This window comes from Periplaneta americana, chromosome 6 (genome assembly GCF_040183065.1).
Source record: "Periplaneta americana isolate PAMFEO1 chromosome 6, P.americana_PAMFEO1_priV1, whole genome shotgun sequence".
In the NCBI taxonomy this organism is placed as follows: Eukaryota; Metazoa; Arthropoda; class Insecta; order Blattodea; family Blattidae; genus Periplaneta; species Periplaneta americana.
The window spans coordinates 101,344,537-101,367,878 of NC_091122.1; the positions used below are offsets into that span (position 1 = coordinate 101,344,537).

Consider the following 23,342-nt stretch of genomic DNA (forward strand, 5'->3'; position numbering starts at 1 on the left):
AAATACTACACTAATTTTAGGTTCGAATATTCACTGACAATTAAAGTTTGTACGAACTTCCTAATGTGGCAACACTGACGGCCCAAGCATAATTAAATAAACATAAAAGCTATGCGGATTTTCTTTATTAAAACACATCACACAATACAAATAATACACTAATTTTAAGTTCCAATATTTACTGAAAAGAAAGTTTGTACGAACTTTCTAATGCAGCAACAATGACAGCCCGAAATAATTAAATAAACATAAAAACTGTGTGAATTTTCTTTATTAAAACACATCACACAACACAAATAATAGCCTACGCTAATTTTAGCTTCGAATATTCACTGAAAATGAAAATTCTTGCGAACTTCCTAATGTGGCAAATTGACGTCCCAGACTGACAATGGGAGTCCAATGATTAATTTTTCTTACGTTCTGAAAGCTAATCTTTCACTTGCTAACAATGCTAACACTCCTTTAAATTTATGGTGATTTTAGTATTAAAGTTTGACTTACTGTAAGTTTTCAGGCTTCCATTTTATACATTTCAGGGCCACAACTCGTGTATCTGCATTCAGCTTATCCATGCGGGTCAGCATTGCATGCCAGATATCAGTAGAATGAAGATTGAGCAACTTATGACGAACGAATGACTCTACAGATTCCCGTTTGCTGTACAATATTTGCTTGTCCATATCCTCTGACCTATACAATTGGTGAAACTTCTCTAACTGTTCTTCACACTCAAGAATCAAATTCTGAAAGAAGACAATAATTTTTAAACAAAGTCCTTCTTTATATAAGAACTGAAGTAGACTTTAGTGACAAGTCGTCTTTTTATCTGACACTTTACAGACAATGAGAAATGTATTTATAAATCTTGATCACGATAATAAAGACAAAACAGTAAGACTGTATCATATTCTATTTAGAATTTTACACACAAAGGTAACTTACTTACATACCTCACCATGATTCCCTGATTAAAAATGTTTAATAGGTATTGGCTGGAAGCATTTGAAATGTGGATATGGAGAAGAATGGAGCATGTGAAATGGACAGACAAAATAGGAAATGAAGCTGTGTTGAAAAGAGTGGGTGAAGAAAGAATAATGCTGAGACTGATCAGGAAGAAAAAAAGAAATTGGCTGAGTCAATGGCTAAACAGAAACTACCTATTGAAAGATGCACTGGAAGGAATGCTGAACTGTAAAAAAGTTCGTGGCAGATGAAAACATCACATGATAGACAATAATAAGATATATGGATTGCACGTGGATGTAAAAAAAGAAAACAGAAAAGAAAGAAGATTGGAGAATGCTGGGTTTGCAGTGAATGACCTGTTTTTGGGCAGAAAATTATGAATGAATGGATAATTTTTTTCGTTATTTTGGGCTATTAGCTGTTTTCTTTTTAAAATAACGACATAATGGAGAACATACTACCACAATCTAGTATATACAGTCGCGAAGCTTGAGTTGTGAGGGTGCTAGGAACAATAGACTCTGCCGGTACTATTTCGCATTGTCTGTAATGAGGCAATATTAGCGATCCTAGTGGTTAGCAACTATCTATGGATCCATATCTACTACATATTGAGCTTCGTGACTGTATATATTAGACTGTGATACTACTCTATTATCTTACAGTGTTATGCAATAATACAACAATTATTTTATACAAATACGTACTTAAGCAGTACTAAAAGCTCACATTTTGAAAACATAACAAGTGTCTTTAAATATTAACAAGCTACTACTACAGAGTTTAAAATAAGGCTAGCATGCTTACAACAGAAACTGTATTTTCTCGAATACCCCGAGTCCTCGAATAAGCCATGCACTTCATTTTTGAAAGGAAAAAAAACCAACAAATGTATTCACTACGAATTAAAAACAATTAAACACAAATAGAGTTCAGTTAACAATAAATAAATAAATTTTAGGTGAAATTTCAGTATCTCTCCACACTACACACTCCCTCAGCCTCATATCGCTTAAATAATCCCCTCAACTAATCCACTAACCTCGTCACATATCTTGGCTTAATGTCACTTAGATCACCTTATTTAATCTATCTAACCCATAAAGAAACTTAAATTAGACATCAGTCCCATGTGTGATGTGGGGTGATATCGAAGACTGACCAAATTTTATCCTAGAACAGGATGCATTTCAAATCCAACCTAATGTGCGTGCACTGCACATATGTCAGTTGTCTTGCTTAATCAGCCCTTTACACGATATCCTGCAACATTAATAGTATGCGTCACAATTTCCATGTTTCTCTGCTTCTCTGAAAATTTTAAGTTTTTCGCTGCAAGTAAAGGATTGCAATCTTATACCATTAGTGTTACTCATTTCCAGAACTGAAAACATAAGACGCACAAACTATACACTTACCAAACTTGAACTTGACTCTGACACATATACTGCTAATCCAATACCATTTAATAATAACAACTGAAATGCCTATGCAGGAAGATAATATTATGTGCTACTATCTTAGAGTTCCACAAGAGGAAAATTGGGCAGTGTTGCCAATCTCATTTCGAATAAGCTGTGCACCCGTATTTTTAACTTGTATATTTCGAGAAAAAAAAGTGCGCAGGGTTTTCGAGAAAATCCTATTTTTGTTTTCTGCAATCTGCAGAACAGTGCTGGAAGTTCAATGTGTTCAAAGCTCTACTAAATTCATGAAATGCTACCAAAGATACAAAAAGTGACATCTACAGAAAAATATGCTGAATGAATACATTTTAAAGTCGACCTACTTTCATTATATATTTTAAGTAATTTCTAACAACCACTTTAAGGTGATTTTAAGCCAGTATTTTAGATTAAAATTTCGGCTCTGATAGTGATCCTTTTGAAAATGCACTATTTGAATTGTTACTTTAATTTTGATTTAATAAATATTTTAAACAAGAAAGTCTATTCTGGAAATGATATGGCGAAAGTGAAATAAGGGAAAGGAATCTTCCATCTGATACAAAAGTGCCTTAAAGCTGCTTTGCTCATTACAGGGCGAGTTAAATCTGAAGAATTAGCACTATTGCTATCTCTCGACAGTACATCCTGGCAAGCAAATCACCATGAATAACATTCCCGCAGTCTCATGGCACTATATTCTGGCAAGCGATCTTTAGCATAACTAGTGAATTACTTAAGGAAATGGAGAAAACCTTACCTGAAATGCAGAGAAGTTGATTACGTTCATACATCCATACACATGATGCAGCGTATATGAAGTTCTGAGACACACATTGGGGCTCATTCTCACTAATATTATGTATAAGCTATGTACAATGTTTCTTCTTATCGAGAATGAAATCTGTTTCTGCCACTTATTAAATACTTTAACACCACAATGTTTTCATAACTGTATAGTGTCTGGAAAGTTCTGCCAAAACTTGCGTCATCATAACTCATATTACTTCTCTTGCAGTGTAGGCTTTCACGGCCGGAGTCTATAGATGTAGATTCATTTTCCGGGCTGAGAGGCCGTGGTCTATTAGTTGGTTTTATACCAGACGTTTCGTCTGCAACTGCGCCAGACATCTTCAGTGGAGTGGTATCCGAGGTCGCAAGACTCTTCTCGGCGTACCTGAGGCAACTGATCCTGTGTCTGGTTGTGCGGGCGTATTTATAGTCCGGCTCGCGGGCCGAGGCCTGTTGTCGCTGCGGTCCGCGCCGCTTTGTTCGCTGCTCCCGTTCTGGGTTCCGTCCTTTTGTTGTAGTGGCTTCTTATCTGTTCTGTTTAGGACCAGGAGCAGCGAACAAAGCGGCGCGGACCGCAGCGACAACAGGCCTCGGCCCGCGAGCCGCACTATAAATACGCCTGCACAACCAGACACAGGATCAGTTGCCTCAGGTACGCCGAGAAGAGTCTTGCGACCTCGGATACCACTCCACTAAAGATGTCTGCCGCAGTTGCAGACGAAACGTCTGGTATAAAACCAACTAATAGACCACGGCCTCTCAGCCCGGAAAATGAATCTACATCCATATTACTTCTTTTTCTAGGTAGGTTTCAATGAGGAAAATGCATTGCTGTACTTTGTATCTAACCATCATCAAAAATACTTATTTCTCAATAGAGTTAAGACAGCTAAGTGTCGCTATTTTAAACTTAAGTTACCAACATTCTTATCGAGCTGCGAGATTGCTGTGTGACAATTAGGTCACTGAGCTTCCCCGACCTCATGTGCAGTGTTTTCCAGACCTTCATACATCACTGCAACATATGTGTTGAACGTAATGGACAACATTTTAAGCATATGATCTGAAATTCTAGCAAGATTCTATTTCGTACATAAATAATCTACTAGTAACGCAGCTCACTTGTCAGACTGTAATGACGTGAGATGACAAAAACATTATCCACAAGACAGAGAAGTGCCAGCCCCTTAGGTTTGACTCTCTTGTAGAATTCGCAGGTGATGAGAGGAACTGAAGCCTCTATTATTAATTTATATGGGCGGGTTGGCTGCCAAGTGTTTTTTTTTCCGTTGGTTATTTAACGACGCTGTATCAACTACGAGGTTATTTAGCGTCGATGAGATTGGTGATAGCGAGATGATATTTGGCGAGATGAGGCCGAGGATTCGCCATAGATTACCTGGAATTCACCTTACAGTTGGGGAAAACCTCGGAAAAAACCCAACCAGGTAATCAGCCCAAGTGGGGATCGAACCCGCGCCCGAGCGCAACTTCAGACCGGCAGACAAGCGCCTTAACCGACTGCCAAGTGGTGTAAGTCACAAAAATTGAAAAATGGACTAACACCACTTATAGTTGCTAGACATCCAGTTCTTTGTATCCTACAAGTAGTATACGTTCAAGTTCAATAGTTCGTTCACAAATTGCACAGAATGTTATTACACTGAACGAAACTGCTGAATGCCTTGGCAGTCAAGTGGTGTATGTCCAAGTGCTGCTGCCAGTGTTATCAGCACACAGATTCTGTGCTGTCGCTGCCTGTGAACATTGTTTACTCTGTTGTGTTCCAAACATCCTTATGTAAGTGTTGTTAAAGAATAAAATAACGTAGCCTGTGTATGAATCATTCATATTAAGTGCAAGTTGCTCACGATTGTAAATAACGTAGTTCGTATGTGAAACATTCATAATGTTAGGTCATGTTCCAAACTGTGAAATAAACGTGACCTGTGTGTTCAAAACTGTACACATATGGATGGGACTGTTGCAGTTCCATGGTCTAAGAAAATTAGAAATGATAAAGGAGATCAACGTTAGATCGCAAAAAGTTTGCAAAACGCTGGTGAATCATACAAGGATTGTTCAGGTAGAACCATACAACCTAAGATATTTCGTAATGTAGACTGCACGTGCTGTAAAGGGTGTTTTCAGAAGCTTACAGAAGATGAACAAAAACAATTGCTCAAAATATTTTGGAAAATGGGAGACTTTGGTAAACAAAATGCTTATCTGTGTGGGATCATTCACGCTGCATCTGTTGCAAGGCATCGTGCTCGTGATGGTAGTTGTCCGCCTAATACTATTGTCAACAAATTTTTTCTGGATATTGGCTCTAGGAATGTTGAAACGTGCAAAAAATATTTTCTTCACACATTTTCAGTGAGTAATAGGAGATTGTCGCGAGCTTTGAAAAACTATAGAGAAGGCAAACCTCCTGGTGAGGACTTGAAAGAGCACAAGTCTAATCCACATAAGATAGACCCAGATAAAATAGCTTTCATTGAACAGCATATAAACAGTTTTCCTGTTAGTGAATCGCACTACACCCGAAATGATAATGTAAACAGGAAGTACTTGAGTCTTCTTCTTAACATTCGAAAGATGTATGATTTGTACAAAGAAGCATGCCTTAATGGCAATAGGGAGTTCGTGAAAGAAAGATATTATCGTCACATTTTTAATACACAATTCAACTTACACTTCCAAAACTGAGAAAGTATACTTGTAAAGATTGTGACTCTTACAAAATCAAGAAAATGGAACAAATCTCACAGTGGAAGAAAAAGCAACATTGGAGACAACCCATCAAGAACCAATGAACTACATTTAAGGAAAGCTGAGAGAGCCCGTGAATGTATGAAGAGTGATTCTTCCAATCCTAATCCTGAAATGTACGTGATATCCATGGATATACAGAAGACCCTTCCATTCTCAATAGTGACAGTCAGTGATGCTTACTACAAAAGAAACCTATACGTCTATAATTTTGGCATTAATGACGTGAAAAGTAAAACGGGATATTTCTATTGTTGAGATGAAGCTAATGCAGCTCGGGGCTCCCTGGAGATTGTCTCATCCTGGCTTATTCACTTCAAGAAAGTGTTGTCTTCTAAACCAGCTACAAAGCATATTGTGATTTAGTGCGATTCTTGTACTGGACAGAATCGAAATTTGAATGTAGCCCTCACACTCCTGCATTATGTTCTGTCCAATGACAATGACATCGAAACCTTTGAACAAATGTGTTTGTTTTCGAGACATTCATACCTTTCCAACGATGGTGATTTTGGGTGTGTTGAAACTGCCAGTAGAAATAGAACAATTTATGTACCAAAAGATTGGTACAACGTGATGGAGAAAACCTGAAGAACCAATAAGTTTGTGGTTCATGAGATGCAACATCCAGATTTTCTGACATCAAAGGTCTTCAACAGTATCACAAAGAGAAAACAAAATCTGCTGGAAATGAAAGCAACTAGCTGAAAATGCTTCATATCGACTACAGTAAGGCGCATGGAACCTCTATCCTTTATAAAGAAAATCTAAACGAAATGGTTGAGTTCGAAGAGCTTGACTTAAGAAAAGGTCGTGGTAGAACTGGGTGCCCTTCAATGTGCCTGACTCGGCATCAACTTCAAACGGCTTACCCTGGTGGAAGATTGTCACAAAAGCAAAGAAAAAAGATACAGGGGGACCCCCTTGTCATCATTCTTTTTTTCTTGGCTTAAATTCTGATCTTTGAACTGTTTCCAATGACGATGAATAAGTTGATGAAATCATGCTATCAGATGACATCGTATGAATTTCCATTTTGTTCTTTTCAATGTTCATTTTTGTTTGTTATTCTTAACAATAAACAACAGTTCTGCTTTTGAGTACCGGTACTGTTTCAACTTTTACCCAATCTCATTTCCTTTCCCAATTTATTTATGTTGTTTTTGTTTTATAATTTTAATTTGTACTCACTAGCTAGCTAGTAATATAAATTAAATAAATAAAATTAGGGGAACGATATCTTTTCCAAGATCATGACATTGAAAAGTTTAATTTTGAGGTAGTTAAAACAATTGCAAGATAGATATATAACTTCTAATTGAAAGTGTGTATGTTCCACTTATTGCCAAGCCATTATTTACTCAAAACAAATACAATTCTGAATTTACAGTGAACTGCAAACTTTAAATTTGGTCTCCTGAAAACATAGAAGTTTGGGTGTACACCACTTGGCAGCCAACCCGCCAATATGGGGTATGGACAAACTGAACGAATTGTTAATCGAATGGTTTTTTTAGCTGGCTTAGTGTACTCTGCACTATGGTCGACTCATTCATCTATGGATTCTGCATTTTGCTCCTCTTTGTTGAGTTCTACTCCCATTATGTCTATTGGTTTGAACATTATCATTTTCGCTTAATTTCTTCACATCAGTTGGGGGAAAGGAGAAAGGGATACAGTAGTTTCAGTGTTACCACAACCCTCTTCCCACTTGTTTCCTTCTTTTGTTCCCAACATTTCGCTACTTGTCCTTACCTTAATATAAGAGGTTCTCGTTTTCATCTTCTCTAGCCCTTTCTTCTCCTTACCTCTCAATCTTGTTACTGTCTTGGGTTATGCTCGAAGAGCTGTTGTCCTCGAGAAGACTTTCACTTGACTTGAGAACTCGTACAGGCTGCACTGTTTAACCCAGGTTTCGTCTACTTTTATATGGAACAGGTGAGTTTTGTCCAGATCTTTTTCGGAATCCTTTGGTAATCATATCTGATTCTAGAAAGGGCATATGCTCACCTGATTCTGTGGAATATGTACATCCATTTTAATTTATGGGTCATTCTTAACTCGTATTGTTGTCATAATGAAAGAAGTAGTTATGTTGATATAATATTGACAAAACAGTTAATGTAAATGAAGGAGTATAAAAGGAGATCAATTATTACTGAATGTAGTTGAAAATAAATAACTATTTGTTCAATATTACATCATTATAACGTCTTTCACTTCATTGAACAGTTTATAACATCACTTACATTTCTAAGATTGGAAGAGTTGATGCTACATTCCTTGCTTTCTTTCTTCCATATAACCACGTAACTTGGTTAATGGAGATGAATGTGCCCGCTATATAACCAACCAAACAGATAAAACAAACCAGCTACACGAACAAACCAAATCAACCAACCAAAACAAATCAAACTAATTATAATACGAAAACACTGTACTTGTTTATACCTTATTTTGATTTTTGACAACATTATAATCAGCATTTTCATGCATACGAATTAGCTAGAGATTTCTGCTCTATAATTTCTTCATTATTCCATATCACCATCTGATTCTTACCTCTTGTACCACTGTACTGACAATACTGTCGCATACTATGGAATGGTCAGGCTCATATCCGAGTTGGCACAGTTCCTCATACAACTGAGCTTTCTTGGTGAGGTCCTGTTCTTTGCAGTGTAACAGCAGAGTCTTCGTGCACAACTCATCTGTCCGTTGTTTGGTAACCTGTTGTTTGCAGTCTGCAACATAAAATTACCGAAACTCCCATTCATTATGCAGTTAATATTTTTAGTAAAAATTCTGAATTTTCATGTCTATATTTTCTAAACAAATTAAAGCATATGCTTTAAACATAAATAAATTCTGGCTATTATTTTAGCTGAAAAAGTTGTAAATATACTGAATGATGCATGAACAGACAGTGTATGAAGAATCACATTTTTTTGTGTTAAGAATGTGAAAGCATGTATTTCTGCTAAAATGTCGAAATACATTATGTACTTTCAGCAGAATCACAACACTTCCTGTAAATTTTGTGTATTAAAGTAAAAATACTACACATGCTTTAATATCATAATAAAAGAAAGAGAAATTCAAGATAGAATGAATGAAAGAAAGCAAGCAATAAAAAGCAGTGAAGAAAGACTGGATGAAAGAAAAAATAAACAAGTTTAATAAAGAGATACCAAAAAAATTGAGAAACGAAAGAAAGTTGGCAAAATGAAAGAGTGCACATATAGAGAAAATAAAAATATTTCAGTATATGATGGCAAAAGAGAGACATTGGTTACTTTCCTTAAAACGAAAAGATATATTGAGGAGTCAATGAAAAGTACATCCACTGATTTAATGAAGAAAATTCTTAATTAGTTTTAAGTGAAAGTGAAATCTTTGAGCCGGTGTAACCTTCATTTAGTGTTGTGAGTGGTGAGTCAATGAATAAAATAGCAATAGCAGCAGTAGCAGTAGTAGTGGATGCCTAAATATTTCTGAAAATCGGTGCCTATGACTGGACGCAAAATCAAATAGTACAAAAAATGATGGGAAATTAGATATTGATGGCCCAGTGCATAAGAGAAACAACTCGAAATTTAAAGTTTTGAGAAACCTGCATTTTAAAGCTTTGTGTTGCTGTGAAAAATCAAAGAATCATTGAAATTACTCCAAATCCTGTTAATTAAATTTTATATACACTATAAGTTTCAAATCAGAGTATGTTAACTGGATTTTTCAAGGCACCATGAAGCTTTAAAATTCAGTTTTCTCGAAACTTTAAATTTTGAGTTGTTTCTCTTTTGAATTGACCCATCGATATGATCTGTTGTATTTCGATCATACTTGGGGTGGTGCATTTTGTAAACTGTGTGAAATGCATTTAACCTCGAAGTTCTTCAAAAAACAGGTGAGGTAAATTATTCATATCAATGCCCTTTAAAATTTTAGAAAAGCTATCGGAAGATGCATTTGTCTAATGAGTACTGAGTAATTATTACTTGTAAGTCTACTAAATTTATGCAGTTTATGTTCAAAGGATACTTAACACTGCCTTTGTGGGATAATTTAACACAGAAGGATACTTCACATTCGCCATGTTTTACATAACAATATTAACATTTTAAAGTCAATCCTATACTAACATTTAGTAGTATTTAAAACAAATCTGAATGAATGAAAGCTCTATTTCTTTAATTGATCCCATTTTTCTATATTTCCTATATTGCCTCCATTGTTGTTAGATAATATAAAATTCCTTCTTTTGCTGTCGATTTCACTTCCTCCTCCTCCCCATGGAATAAAACCCCCACTCCTCGGAAGAAAAGATTGAATTCAATACTATGTACCTATTTATATGTTCCCAATCATCTCAATGTAAATCTCAGACATTGCATCTGAATAGTATTATGCTACAAAGCTATTCAAGTTATCTGTCAACAAATTTCTGGACATAGCACTACATCACAGCCAAATATATGCAAAAGAGTTCATCATCTGTACATCAGATTTACATGCATTAGAAATTAAGGATGAGTGAACTATAATAGTGGAAGTATGTCAGTTGGGAGTTTTCAAGCCTGGTTCACGAGACTCTGAAATCTAACAACAGAGAACTTAGTCACATGAACTGGGGAATGCATTAAATAAACTGTGTATTGACGTAATTAGGGCAATTAACCGTTTTATGAATTAATTCAGTAGTACATAAGGTTTTCTCCACCAGTATATATCAGGTCCAATGTTGTTGTTGTTGTTTTCTAATGCCAGGCGTTTGACAATAAAGTCATTTGACCTCTTGCACTCCAATATTTTTCAAAGATATTATCATGACCAGCCAATGAAGCACAGATTTTGAGGTGTTCCGAATCCATTTCTTGGTTTGAGTTGCACAATGAGCAGTTAGGGGACTGATATATTCCAATTCTATGCAGGGGTTTAGCCAAACAAACATGGCCTGTTGCCAATCTAAATGCAGCTATAGACGATTTTCGTGGTAAATCGGGAATTAACTGTAGATTTTGACGCAGAGAGTTCCATTTTTTCCCTTGGGATTGTGTTATCAAATTTTGTTTGTTGAAGTCTAAGTATGTAGATTTAATAAATCTCTTCACAGAGTAATATGTAGATTTAGTAACAGGTCTGTAAGTAGCAGTGCTGCCCTTCTTTGCTAAAGCATCCGCATTCTCGTTTCCCAGGATTCCACTGTAGGATGGTATCCATTGGAATACAATTCTTTTATTGAGTGATATTAATTGAGAGAGCATTTTAGTTATTTCTGCTGTTTGAGATGAAGGTGTGTGTTTAGAGACGATTGATAGAATAGCTGCTTTGGAGTCTGACAATATAACTGCATTCCTAAATTTATTGATGTGGCATAGAAGATTCCTGAGACATTCACTTATTGCAATGATTTCACCATCAAAACTTGTTGTTCCATATCCAAGTGATCTATAAAGTGAGAAGAGACAGCATGTAACACCTGCACCGGCACCTTGTTCTCTGGAGATCAAGGATCCGTCGGTCAAGAGGAGTATTTCTACTCCTCTTGCCGTCGGTGTATAAATGAAGCCAGTTTTGTGGAGGGTACCTAATATTAATTGTCTCTAAAGACAATTGTTTCAGTATTTCAGTGTTTACTTCTGATTTCAGTATTTCTTCTGTTAAATTTAGATTATATTCTATATTTAATAGAGTTAAAGGGTTTGGTTTAATTTGTAAGTTTTCTTTTAAATTCAGGATATTGATTTTCTGTTTTAATTCTTGAACAATGGATATGAAACTTTTTTGAGTTTTCAATCTACAGAGAGGACTGTATGAATGCCAATTGTTTCCTGGTAATCTGATAAGTTTTTCATATTGAATCAGTGCTTTTTCTTCTATTGTCATTTTGATACTGTTAATATTAGTGAGGAATCTCATAGAATCTATTGGAGTTGTTTTGATTCCACCAGTAATGAGTCTGAGAGCTTGGTTTTGAACATATTCTATGTCGTTTATGAAAGGTGAAGTAATTAAAATTTCTCCGCAGTATGTCAGCACTGGCTGTATAAACATTTTGTATGTAGTGTTCAAAGTATTCCTAGAGCATCCCCATTTCTTTCCTGCTAGTCTTTTTAGAAGGGAGAATCTTTTACGAGCTTTTTCAGAAATGTATTTCAAATGGTTGTTCCATGTTAACTTACTATCGAAAATAACTCCAAGATATTTGGATTCATAAGTCCTAGGAAGGTGTTGGCCATTGTATTGGATATTGAATTCTCTTTCTTTTTTACTGAGTGAAAATATTTGGTAGTTACTTTTGCTTAAATTGAGTGTCATCAAATTTGATGTATTCCATTCATGTAGTTAATTTAGAGCTTTAAGAGCAGAATTTTGAATTTTGTCAGGTCCAATGTACAGCACTGTGTATTCTGTGAGAATTCTCCTGCACTCACTATTACATCTTGTAATCCGCGTTTTCCGACATGGATTCAGGTTTGTAGTTTTAACATGGGACATAATCTTCCAAAGATTCATATCTGATGTCAATTTGTTATGCATGATATTTGCTGTTTAGTTGTGATGTTTCATGTAACCAGATTGTGTTAGTATGGTACAATAAGCTGTAGTATATTCTATTTTGTCTCCTTTGTGAGGAACTTAGCTGCAGAGATTCAAGATGATTTCACAGACTGAGTGGAGTAGTGAGTTTTCTGTCAGCCAATTGCTATTTGAGAACTTTTAGAAAGAACTATTTTAAATTCGAAACTTGTTCACAGAGGATACTACACAAGTCAGTTAAACCAAATAGAGGCACTCATGGATGATACTTCCTATTTTCTGTGAGAATCTTTGTGGTTCTCCTTTCTGTCTTCGTTATTGGTCCAACTTCCGCCGCTGCCGCCACCACCACAACCACATCCACTATTATTATTCATATTCTCAGATTTACATCAATCTAAGCATTGTATATAGTACATAAACTCAAGCGAAGGCAGGAATCTGTATATTATCGAATCTGTTTATTATAATTAGCTAATGAATATATGGTTTATGCCTCTTTCATTGATTGAAGGAATTCTCGACTACTCTGGCTGTATTGAGGAGACAGTATTTTATAAGAATAAGTCCAATTCCTTTAAATTTCGATGAAGAGTAGAAGGTATGGATAACTATTTCTTCTGAAATTATGATAGGAATTGTAATCATATCCTTTCAAATCCAAAGTTGGCTATTAACTCCATTTGCCAACATTTTATATTTTTCTACTTCTTCTCTGTAATTTTTGTCAATGTTACCTGCAGATAAAACTGAAGAAATGAATAGGAATGTTGTCTTCTGTGTCTTATTTATAAGTATGAGTATTATATCCTGCCTATTTCGTAATATTGCGTTATGTTATATTAATTTTTTTCCCAATATAATTCGTATTTGCTATTTTCAAGTATGATTACCCCGAATGCAATCTAAATTCTGTAATTATATTTTTTTTCAAAGCTAATTTCTGGTCAATTACATGACATATTTGGTTAATCAGAACAATCCCTTGTAGGACTAACTCATCTTACACATCGAACTTTTATCCCTTTCCGCCTCCTTCAATGCAACATAGAAGATGAATCTATGTCACATCAGTATGACAATGATTATGATTAATGGTGCAATTGGTGAAATGTCCTTAGAGGAAATGGAAGTGTCCTGCAACAACCTACTCAAACACCGTTTTTATCCATCACAAATTTCCATTGGGACTCACTTGTCTTTGAACCTGGATTTATGGCACGAAAAACTAATATTCTAACCATTCTGCTTGCAAGTTATTCCAATTTACCACCACCACCATTGCTACCATCATCAGTAGACAAACCAAAGATGCCCAAATGTTTCCATCTAACATCTGCCTCTTTAACATTAATTCTTGATCTGTTGCTTCGTGGCGGTGGCGGCGGGGGCCAAGGGGAGGGGATGGTGGTGGTAATTGTCATTAACTTATTGTAGAATCATTTTACGTGAAATTCTCAACAGTGATCATGCTCGAGACAAATCCACAACATGCAGTACTTACTTAGCACACTTAAATTCTTGTGCACCTCTTCGAACTCGTAATCCTTCATGATCATTTCCTTCTCTTTTGATGCCAGAGTTCTCCTCAGTTGTAGTTTTTCTTCCGCCTTCGAACATATTAAACCTGATTAATTTGTGAAACTTCAACATGACACATCATTAAAAGTAAAGCCATGTAAGTTACTTACCCTTTTCAAAGCTAAATTCTTTCGTACATGTTCCACCTCAATTGCAGGATGCACATGCTTCAGAATACGTTCCCAGACAATCCTCTTTCCACCATCACTGAGCCTGCACAGAAAATCACACTTTCATTTAGCTTTGATTACAAAAGCAACTAAAATTATATAATATATGAATACAAGAATATGTTTGTATAAAACCTTAGCTACACCTGTAATATGTTACGAATGTGAAGCATGGACAATGGGAAGTACTGATATCAGCAGAATAATAGCCTGGAGAAATGAAATTTATGAGAGCAACACTAGAGTATACTTGCATGGATCACAAAAGAAATGAAGATATCATGCAAGAACTCCAATAATTACAACTAGTCTCACATTTTATAAACAAGTACCAGCTGCAGTGGAAAAACCATGACCAATGAATGAATCTTAATAGACTTCCAAAAGCCATGCTCAATATCGTCCCCAAGGAAGAGATCTTTGGGCAGTCCAAAAAAGGTGAACAGAGAATGACTCACTGAGACCGTAACCAGACCATGGGCCTTACACTTCTTTGGATGATGATGATGATGAATGATATATGAATTCCAGAGTGATCAATAGATCGGGGATCTTTAGGAAAAAACCTATTTTTCTATTGATGATGTATAACTATGGGACTTAGTATTTACACATTTCATTAACATTTATGCTTAAAAATGCTATTTGACAGTGCCTAAAACAATCTAAGTTATTTTTGCCTATTTCAAGCTAAATAGCGAAATTTTATCCCCCCCTCCCCATTTGTGAAGAGTTAAAAATCTTCAAGTTCTATGTTATAAGAACTATAACAATGACTTTTTCTATTTTTCTCCTTCTATCCCCCCTTCCTCTCTCTCTCTCTCTCTCTCTCTGTGAGTGGAGGAGCTCTTCTATTACTGACTGAATCTTGCTAACTTTACTGACAACAATGGGCGCAACTATCAGTTTGGTAGTTTAAATAAGTTTAAGAATTTCGAAATTCAGTAGGCTATCCAACTATATGCAACAGTCTTTTCTTTAGTTGAGTTCTGTTTTCATGTCAGTGCAGTGGTGACAATGCCAAAAGTAGCAAGATACAAAGCAAGCTGTATACGGCAGTGATTTCAAGAATTTCCGAACTTTTCGACAGATGGAAAAATTATATTCTACCAAGCATATAACAAAGAGGTTAGTTGTTATGTTTTATTTTTTCGTAGTTATTTCCTGACTTTATTTAAGAGTTACGATTTTCTTTTCATGATATTATTAGACAACTGCATTAGGCCTAATATTAAAGTAAGCAAATTTCAAGCATATGATATTAATTTCAAATTATCTGAATTAATTATCAAATTGTTTGTTATCTGCACTCCATATAGAATCTTCTTTCTTTTTAGGTTTTGAGTGATATAAAGTTCCATTTAATTCAGCATTCATAAGAAGTATTATATAAGACAATTGCCAAACACAAATCTAAACTTAAGCAAACTATTTTGACACAATCACGTGAAGAATCCAGCAAAAATCAAATTTTACAGTGACTTATGTCATATCATTGTGGCAGCTAACATTCTATTCTGGAACTAGAAAATCCAACATTCAAAGCATTTCTTGAAAAATACTGCCACCACTCAGTCTCTTCTGAGTCAACAGTGTGCAAAAATTACTTAGATTCGACCTACAATGACGCAATGAACAGAATTCGACAAGACATTGGAGACTCACATACCTGGATATCAGATGACCAAATGACTGACAATCTTGAGTGATACATTGCGAATTTAGTTATCGAGAAATTGAATTCAGATGAACTATCCCGAACTTACCTGATATGCACAAAGCAACTTCCTAAGACAAACCAAGAAACAATCGCACAATTTGTCAACAATGAACTGAAAGTACTATATTCAATAATGTTGACGAAAACAGTGCTGCTCACCTACAGAGATGCCGCGGCATAATTTAAGTTGACTACACTTTGTGTAGTTTAATTTTGAAGATTTTAAAGTTAGTACAACAGATAGATTGGCAAAAAGGGACACTATCGAGCTTCGTGCTTTCATTACATAATTATTTCGTAAAAAAGGGAATGAGTCCAACAGAAATGGATGCTACACTGGGGCAATCTGCTCCAACATTTTCGACTGTGAAAAAATTGGCAGCAATCTAAACGTGGTCGAGAGTATGTGAAAAATGACCCTCGCAATGGACGTCCAGTAACAGCAACAAGTGAAGAAAAAGTAGAAAACATTCACAATATAGTGCTGAATGACTGTCGGCTGAAATAAACCAGAATAAAAGCACGTCCAATTTCAAATTTCGCGGGATTGTCTGGCTCGATTCGAGAAAAATACGCCCCATTTTTTCGGCAGTTTGTGACCGCTGATGAAACCTGGATCGACTACTACATACCAGAGATGAAGCAACAGTCGAAACAATGGAAGCGCAGTGATTCTCTGCCTCCAAAGAAACAAAAGCTCTTCAACCGGCTAGGAAAGCCATGGCATCTGTGTTCTAGACATCTAAGAGGATATCTAGCAAAGGACAGAACAATAACCGGAAAACACACCCCGATCAAATTCTCAACACACAGATCAATTTCAGTACACACACACTATTTGACTCCACTCTTCAACACCTTTCAACAATCAAACACACCCACATAACAGGCAGAGAAGTTCGAGATGACGCCGTGATTTAGTAGGCTCTGAGAATGGTGCGTGAAGCACTGAAACAGCTGTAAGCCGGACAAATCTTACATAATTAACACTAGTTAAGTCCACTAGTTAATCAATTAATTAGAGATATTCGAGATTAATCGTATAAAAGTCATAAAGAAAGGGAAAGAGAGAAGAACAAAAGACAGCAGGAAAAAATGAGAAGAAAAAGTAAAGGAATCGAGCAGTGCATTAAAAGGAAACAGATGTGAAGGAGCTGAAAAGAAATTAAAATACTGGCAAAAGATGAAGAATAATATTGAAAACAAATAAAAACAAGTCCGTTGTTGTCCAAATTAGGACCATATAGGACTCCCAAGGCACTAATAGAGTTGATATAGTTCTTTCTCTTCTGAGGAAAAAAAAATTCTGTTGTAAAGATGTTTATATTGGAATGTAATCTAATGCCAGCAAAAAAGAGGGCCAAGAAAATATATTCGCTCATTATATGATATAGTTACTAAAGTTCAGGAGATTATGCTCAAGATCATATCAATTGGCAAGCTCCTGATATCAAAGATGTCTGTGAACATTCTAAAACTGGCAAGAGGATAGTTTAATTTACTACAGAATCGTCACATGATTGTTACTGTCAAAGAAGCATACAATGTGTTGAAAACAGAACACCCATCAGCAACCTAAAAGCAGTATTCTCTTTCGATTTTTGTTTTCTAAATCCAAACTGTTCTAAAACTAATATCCTATCGTTGGACTCCAGGTAATGGTATAATCTAGTATACATAACTTTCTCAAACACTTTTGAGAATGTTGTTTATAATGGTAAGGGTCTATAATTCTGAGGGAAAATCGCAATAAGCAGGACGTAGAAACTCCGCCCACCACCCCTTCCACTTTTCCCCTACTAGATCACAAGACACTCTAAAGGTTGACGCTCACTGGCACGAACCGACCGGAACGGAAATCTACAGCAGTCCGTCTTCCGCGGAAGCTCTGACACTCACTGCTCGGAATATTCCGGCACCAGTCGACAGGCAGTCTGGTTTAAACATGGAGTGGGATAGTAGTTCCGAAGATTATTTTATTTTACTGAGTCTTTAGCTGATGAGGAAGAAAAAGAGAAAAAAGAAAATATGGGTCCATAACTAGAGCCCGGATTTTATGTAATGTGAAAATGAGAACTATGTAGACTACATAAATATGAAGCTAAAAATGACGAAGTATGTAGATAAATATGTAATAAATAAAAAAAACGTTGGTAATTTAAAATCTAAGCTTTATTAGATTATTTTTGCACACTAATAAAAAATTACAGGTGCACATGTGATTGAACCTCATTTAATTATTGTTTGGAGGCGCAATTAATAATTAAATATTTTTCCATATTTTCTGCGGTCATTGATCGTCTCGTCAATGGCAACCCATACGTAGGAATCATCAAGTCCATCTCTAATCGTTTCCATTGTGTCAATGTAGCTGGTGTTGAAATATTTTTTCCGGAGTGTTGATTCATGCGAAATATTGAAGTTGCAGTATTTGCATAGGAATGCTTGGAACTTTGGAACACCAAGTTTATACCACTGTATGTTTGCAGCAACCATTGCCATGCATAAATTTTTATTAAATTCACTTGTAGAAAACGAATGTTTCAGCACCACTTGTGTAAGAAGAACTTGTTTCTTTTCGACGGAGCAAGTTTTTTATTTCTCACATGTAGTCCAATTTTTAAATGCTATTCTAATTGTGACTTCATGGAGCACCCAATGCGTGTCACACACTTTGGACTGCACGATTTTACCATTTTAGTAAAGGAATCGGCAATTGAAATCCAGTCTTTTAACTTGGATGTGAATGGCAGTAGGCTTGCTACTTGTATTACCTGATGTTGAAATAAATTTCTTAAAAAAAAAAAAAAAACAGAAAAACTATTGTTTTCTTTTAGAGCAACTGATTGGGGGTGTTTGTGCGAAACGGTCATACCCACAGGGAATTTTCATTCTTTCCTTCACTACGTTAGCAGTACAAAGACCCACCATTCGCATTGGTATTTGTACCTACTTTACCATTACTTCTCTAGGGATATAGCCTACAAACTATTAGCATTGCAAAGAGATGTCCATTTTTTGACAAAATACGTTATTATTTTCAATTATTAAATTATATTTATGCACTAGAGACGAAGGGATAAGCTTTATAAACAATTTTAAAAAATAACTTAATTACGTAGAGAGAAAATTGGTGAAAAAATGTATATATTCTTTCAAAATATGCAATATCCTTCAAAATATGTAAAAATATATAATACACTCAGGGACAAAAAAAACCGAACACTTCTATATTTGCTTGTATTTTGTTGCCAATTATTTCAAAATGAAACAAAACCCATTTAAACAAAATAATGTTTCATTTAGCACCTTATACGACAACATTTGAAAAAAAAAATCTCTGATGAGAAAATTTACAAAAAATTACAAAGGGCGTATAACTATGGCATCGTTTGGTCTAACTGTTTTTTCATTTTATGGTGCCTTAAACATTAAAAACTCTTTTTAGTAACGGGTATTACCCCCTCTGGCTTGAAGAACTGCATCCATACGTCTTGGCATGCTCTCAATTTGGTTAGCAATGTCTTCTTGAGGAATAAGTTCCCATTCTTCGCCAAGTGCTCGCCTCAACTCTTGTAACGATTCTGGTCTCAGTTGTCTATTCTTAACACGCCGTCCCAGCATGTCTCACACGTGTTCAATTGGGTTCATGTCTGGACTCCTTGCTGGCCATGGAAGAACATGGATTCCCACTTCTTGGAGATAATCTCCGACCGCATGGGCAATATGCGGCCGTGCATTATCATGCATTAAAACAAAATTATCGCCTACAAATTGGCCAAATGGCACAACATGATCAGCCAAACATTCATTTATATACCTATCAGCTGTTAGTCTTCCATTTTCAACAAAAACCAACTCTGTACGAGCATCCATACACACTCCTGCCCAAACCATCACTCCACCACCTCCATACGGCACATTTTCGGAAATGCAACACTGTGAAAATCGTTCTCCCCTCCTTCTCCAAACTCTTTCACATCCATCAGGTAAGCACAGATTGAAACGGGACTCATCGGTGAACAGAACACAGCTCCACTGTCCATTTCTCCAATCCTTGTGATCATTTGCAAAACGCAGTCGTTCAACTCAATGCATCCTGAGAAGTCTGGGACCAGTTGCAGGTCTACTTGATATCAGTCCACTTGCTTTCAACCTCCTTCTAACCGTTTTGGCCGAAATTGGGCGTCCATGCATGTTAACAAATTGCTGGGCTACACTAGTAGCTGGCAGGTTGCGCTCCCTAAGAACTCTCAACACCATATATCTGTCTTCATTTGGATTTGTAGCTCTTGGACGACCCGAACCTGGTCTTCTGGTATATTCTAAGGTCTCTCTCTATACCGTTTTATGGCATCATGGGTTATGCTTCTAGCCACATTCATAACATTTGCAATGTAACGTACACTGTGTCCATCATCATAAAGGGCTACAGCTCGAGCCACATCTTCAGGTCGCATCTTGTTTTAAGACAAATGTTACAACCCCACTTAAACTCAGAAAATGTAAAAATAAAGAAATAACGAATGATAACGATAATGAAGCACAAAATGGTTGAGACAAAATTGTTATAGCTGAGACTCCGAAAGCAAAATTGGAATATTTGGTTGTAATGGCTTGTTTATAAAACAAAAAACAATCAACAATATATACACGCCTCCATAACAATAGATGGCTACCATAATATTGTATGAGAAGATAATGTTTTGCAAAATACCAGCAAATATTAAAGTGTCCGGGTTTTTTTGTCCCTGAGTGTATATGCCAAAATATTTATTATGCACCAAAATATGTAAAAACATTTAAAACTTCGGAATAATGATCCCTTTAATATGATTCGGGGACTTTTAGCTTTCCTTATAGCTACATAATATGTAGGAACGGAATATGTAATTACATACAATCCGGGCTCTAGTCATAACATTATAAAAAAGTGTTTTGATTAATTTAACCATCTTTTCCCAGATTTGTGTAAAGATCGAGTAATGGTTTTTTTTTAGTAATTTCTTATGAGCGAAGAAAAATGTTTAAAACTTCATCTGTTATTAGCACCTGAAATAATAAAGGGAAACATCACATTTCGAAGGCCAATCAGCACAGAAGCGCGATTAGTACTGTTAAAATTAACTTTTCATCACCCATTTTAAGAATAATCTGTCTGGACAAAGCACCAGCACACGTTGAGTGGGAAAGTACTGAGAACAGCCAACACATTTTTCTCCGAAGACCAGCGAAGACATACGAATGCTGACGATCGCCATCAGCCGTCTCGGAAATTCCGCTAGGGTCGTGTCGCGAGAACCCTGTCCGTCAGGACCAGCAGCCGGTTGCTTCCGTTTAAAATACATGCATACGTCTCTCGCAGAATATTTCTGGTTCGTTCCGTTCCGGTCGGTTCGTGCCAGTGAGCATCAACCTTAAGTCAGCGGTCGTCAGCACAGAGGACCCTGGGGCTAGCATCTCTTACCCGCGGAGAACACAGTGCACCATGGTGCACTCGTAGCTGCTAGCAGGTATGCTCTCTACCTCTTCCTGCTGCACGATGGGGCACATGGGACGGCTCCACTTACCCTTTGCACATTTCAGCGAATGCTGACGACCACTGCTCTACGTGATACGTGAGTGTTGAATCGAATGCACATTTCATGTGGGTGGGGATAACTTCCCCTCCTAGCGTTCTCTTTATTGCGATTTATCCAAGAATACTGTGGTGTGTTCTGTAGGCCTATTAGGCTATAACTTACAGAACTGTTACCTGTTAAGTAGGATATATTTTTTGCAGTGATCACATCGTATCTCCAGAATGGTGTATTATAATTTTGTGATCATTTTCAATTAGGCCTATAAGTATTTTTTTTCTCCCGTGTGTGATGTGCGAGGATATCGAAGTTTCACCAAGTCAGGAGAATAAATAAGCTTTACCATTGCATATGACTACAGAAATTCTTGCATGTTTGTGTTGTTCGTAATAGCAGGAAAAAAAGCTATCTGTGACTGCCGATAAATCGGAAAGAAGCTTATTTTTGTAAATGTGGAATGTGACATCCTAACTAGGGTTACTTACTTCTTGAACAGTAGTTCTGATCTTGTCTCATGTGGCGTAGTGTACAGTTGTCTACTCCAATTGTGTACGTCGACTTTAAACTCCATATTGCATACACAAAAACGAAAATCAACGAATTACTCCTTCATATACGACATACGTATACAATAAATAAAAAACCTTATTCGGCTGAATATTCGCAATACGCGGCGTACTCATTGCAGTGATGAAAGAAGGGCAGTGCTGCCAACATACACTGTTGAAATGTCGCTACGGTCAACGAGCTAGAAAGAAATATAGCTCCGTTGGCTACGGCAGTGATGCAGCAGTGATGTCAAGTTCAGCCACTGCACAGTGGGCCAGAATCGACTCAAAATGGGACAAAATTATTTTATGTCTCTATTGTTTCCTTGGATGCATAAAATCAATAGATATTCAATATTTTTCACTTTTTCTTTAAGTTAAAAGCACTTTCATAACATAATAGTTTTTTTTTTATTCAATATCTGATTCCTTATCCTTACATTTTCATTACTGACATTTTCTTCATGAATGGCACTTTCTTCTTCTTCCTCACTAGAGTCTTTCAGTAGCTGTAATGCTTCCTTCCACAAAGGAATTTTGTATTTTTATGTGACTTTATGATATTTGAAATGAGAGGATCGGAAGATATGAGAAGGTTGTTGACTAAATCTGTCATTGTGTTTTTACGAGAACTTTTCCTTGTGTGGGACTCTCGATATATTTTAATATCTTTATTATGAGCCTCCTCAGATAACTGTGCAATTGGAAGCAGAGCTGAGTTAATAATCTGAGACCCATGGATGAGAATTTTGTGTACGCTAGCTGGGAGGTTAAACTAGGGATACTTCTGAATGAACAATTTTGCATTTTCTAGCGCATATTGATTGAAAGACTCAACTTTAATGTCTCTTCCATTAGAAATTACTCGAAGAACAACTGCAAAACGTATAATTAAGTCTTTGTCTATCCCGGTTATGGATGATGTTAATTCCAAGTCCCTACAGTCTCGGCTGCGCGAAACGAGGAAACCGGGGCAAATTGAACGCTGCGCTTGCCGCCATATTGTTGGAGAGCAGACAAATAATAGCAGTGCGTAAATCACGCAATTTAACGCTGTGATGATGTAAAATTGACATAGTATGGCCATTTTCGACGTTTAACGTAAAATTAGGACGAAATAAACATATTCAAAGTTTCATTGATATGTGTTAGAACATTAAAGAAAAGAAAATACGTATGCAGCAATTTATAGAAAACATACTGATACATCCATAAATAGG

At 36.3% G+C, this 23,342-nt stretch overlaps 1 protein-coding gene across 1 annotated transcript in view; it reads right to left on the bottom strand.

Moving 5' to 3' along the window:
* The window catches only part of LOC138701560 (uncharacterized), a 47,791-nt gene extending 25,537 nt beyond the window's left edge, over positions 1 to 22,254 (bottom strand). Inside the window, exons 1-5 of the mRNA XM_069828579.1 lie at positions 22,060 to 22,254; positions 14,216 to 14,318; positions 14,029 to 14,134; positions 8,547 to 8,728; positions 505 to 746 (exon numbers count right to left, since the gene is read on the bottom strand). Coding sequence (XP_069684680.1) covers positions 505 to 746; positions 8,547 to 8,728; positions 14,029 to 14,134; positions 14,216 to 14,318; positions 22,060 to 22,145 — 719 coding nt within the window. The 5' untranslated portion in view covers positions 22,146 to 22,254. The remainder of the gene's footprint in view (positions 1 to 504; positions 747 to 8,546; positions 8,729 to 14,028; positions 14,135 to 14,215; positions 14,319 to 22,059) is intronic.
* Positions 22,255 to 23,342: the final 1,088 nt, after the last annotated feature.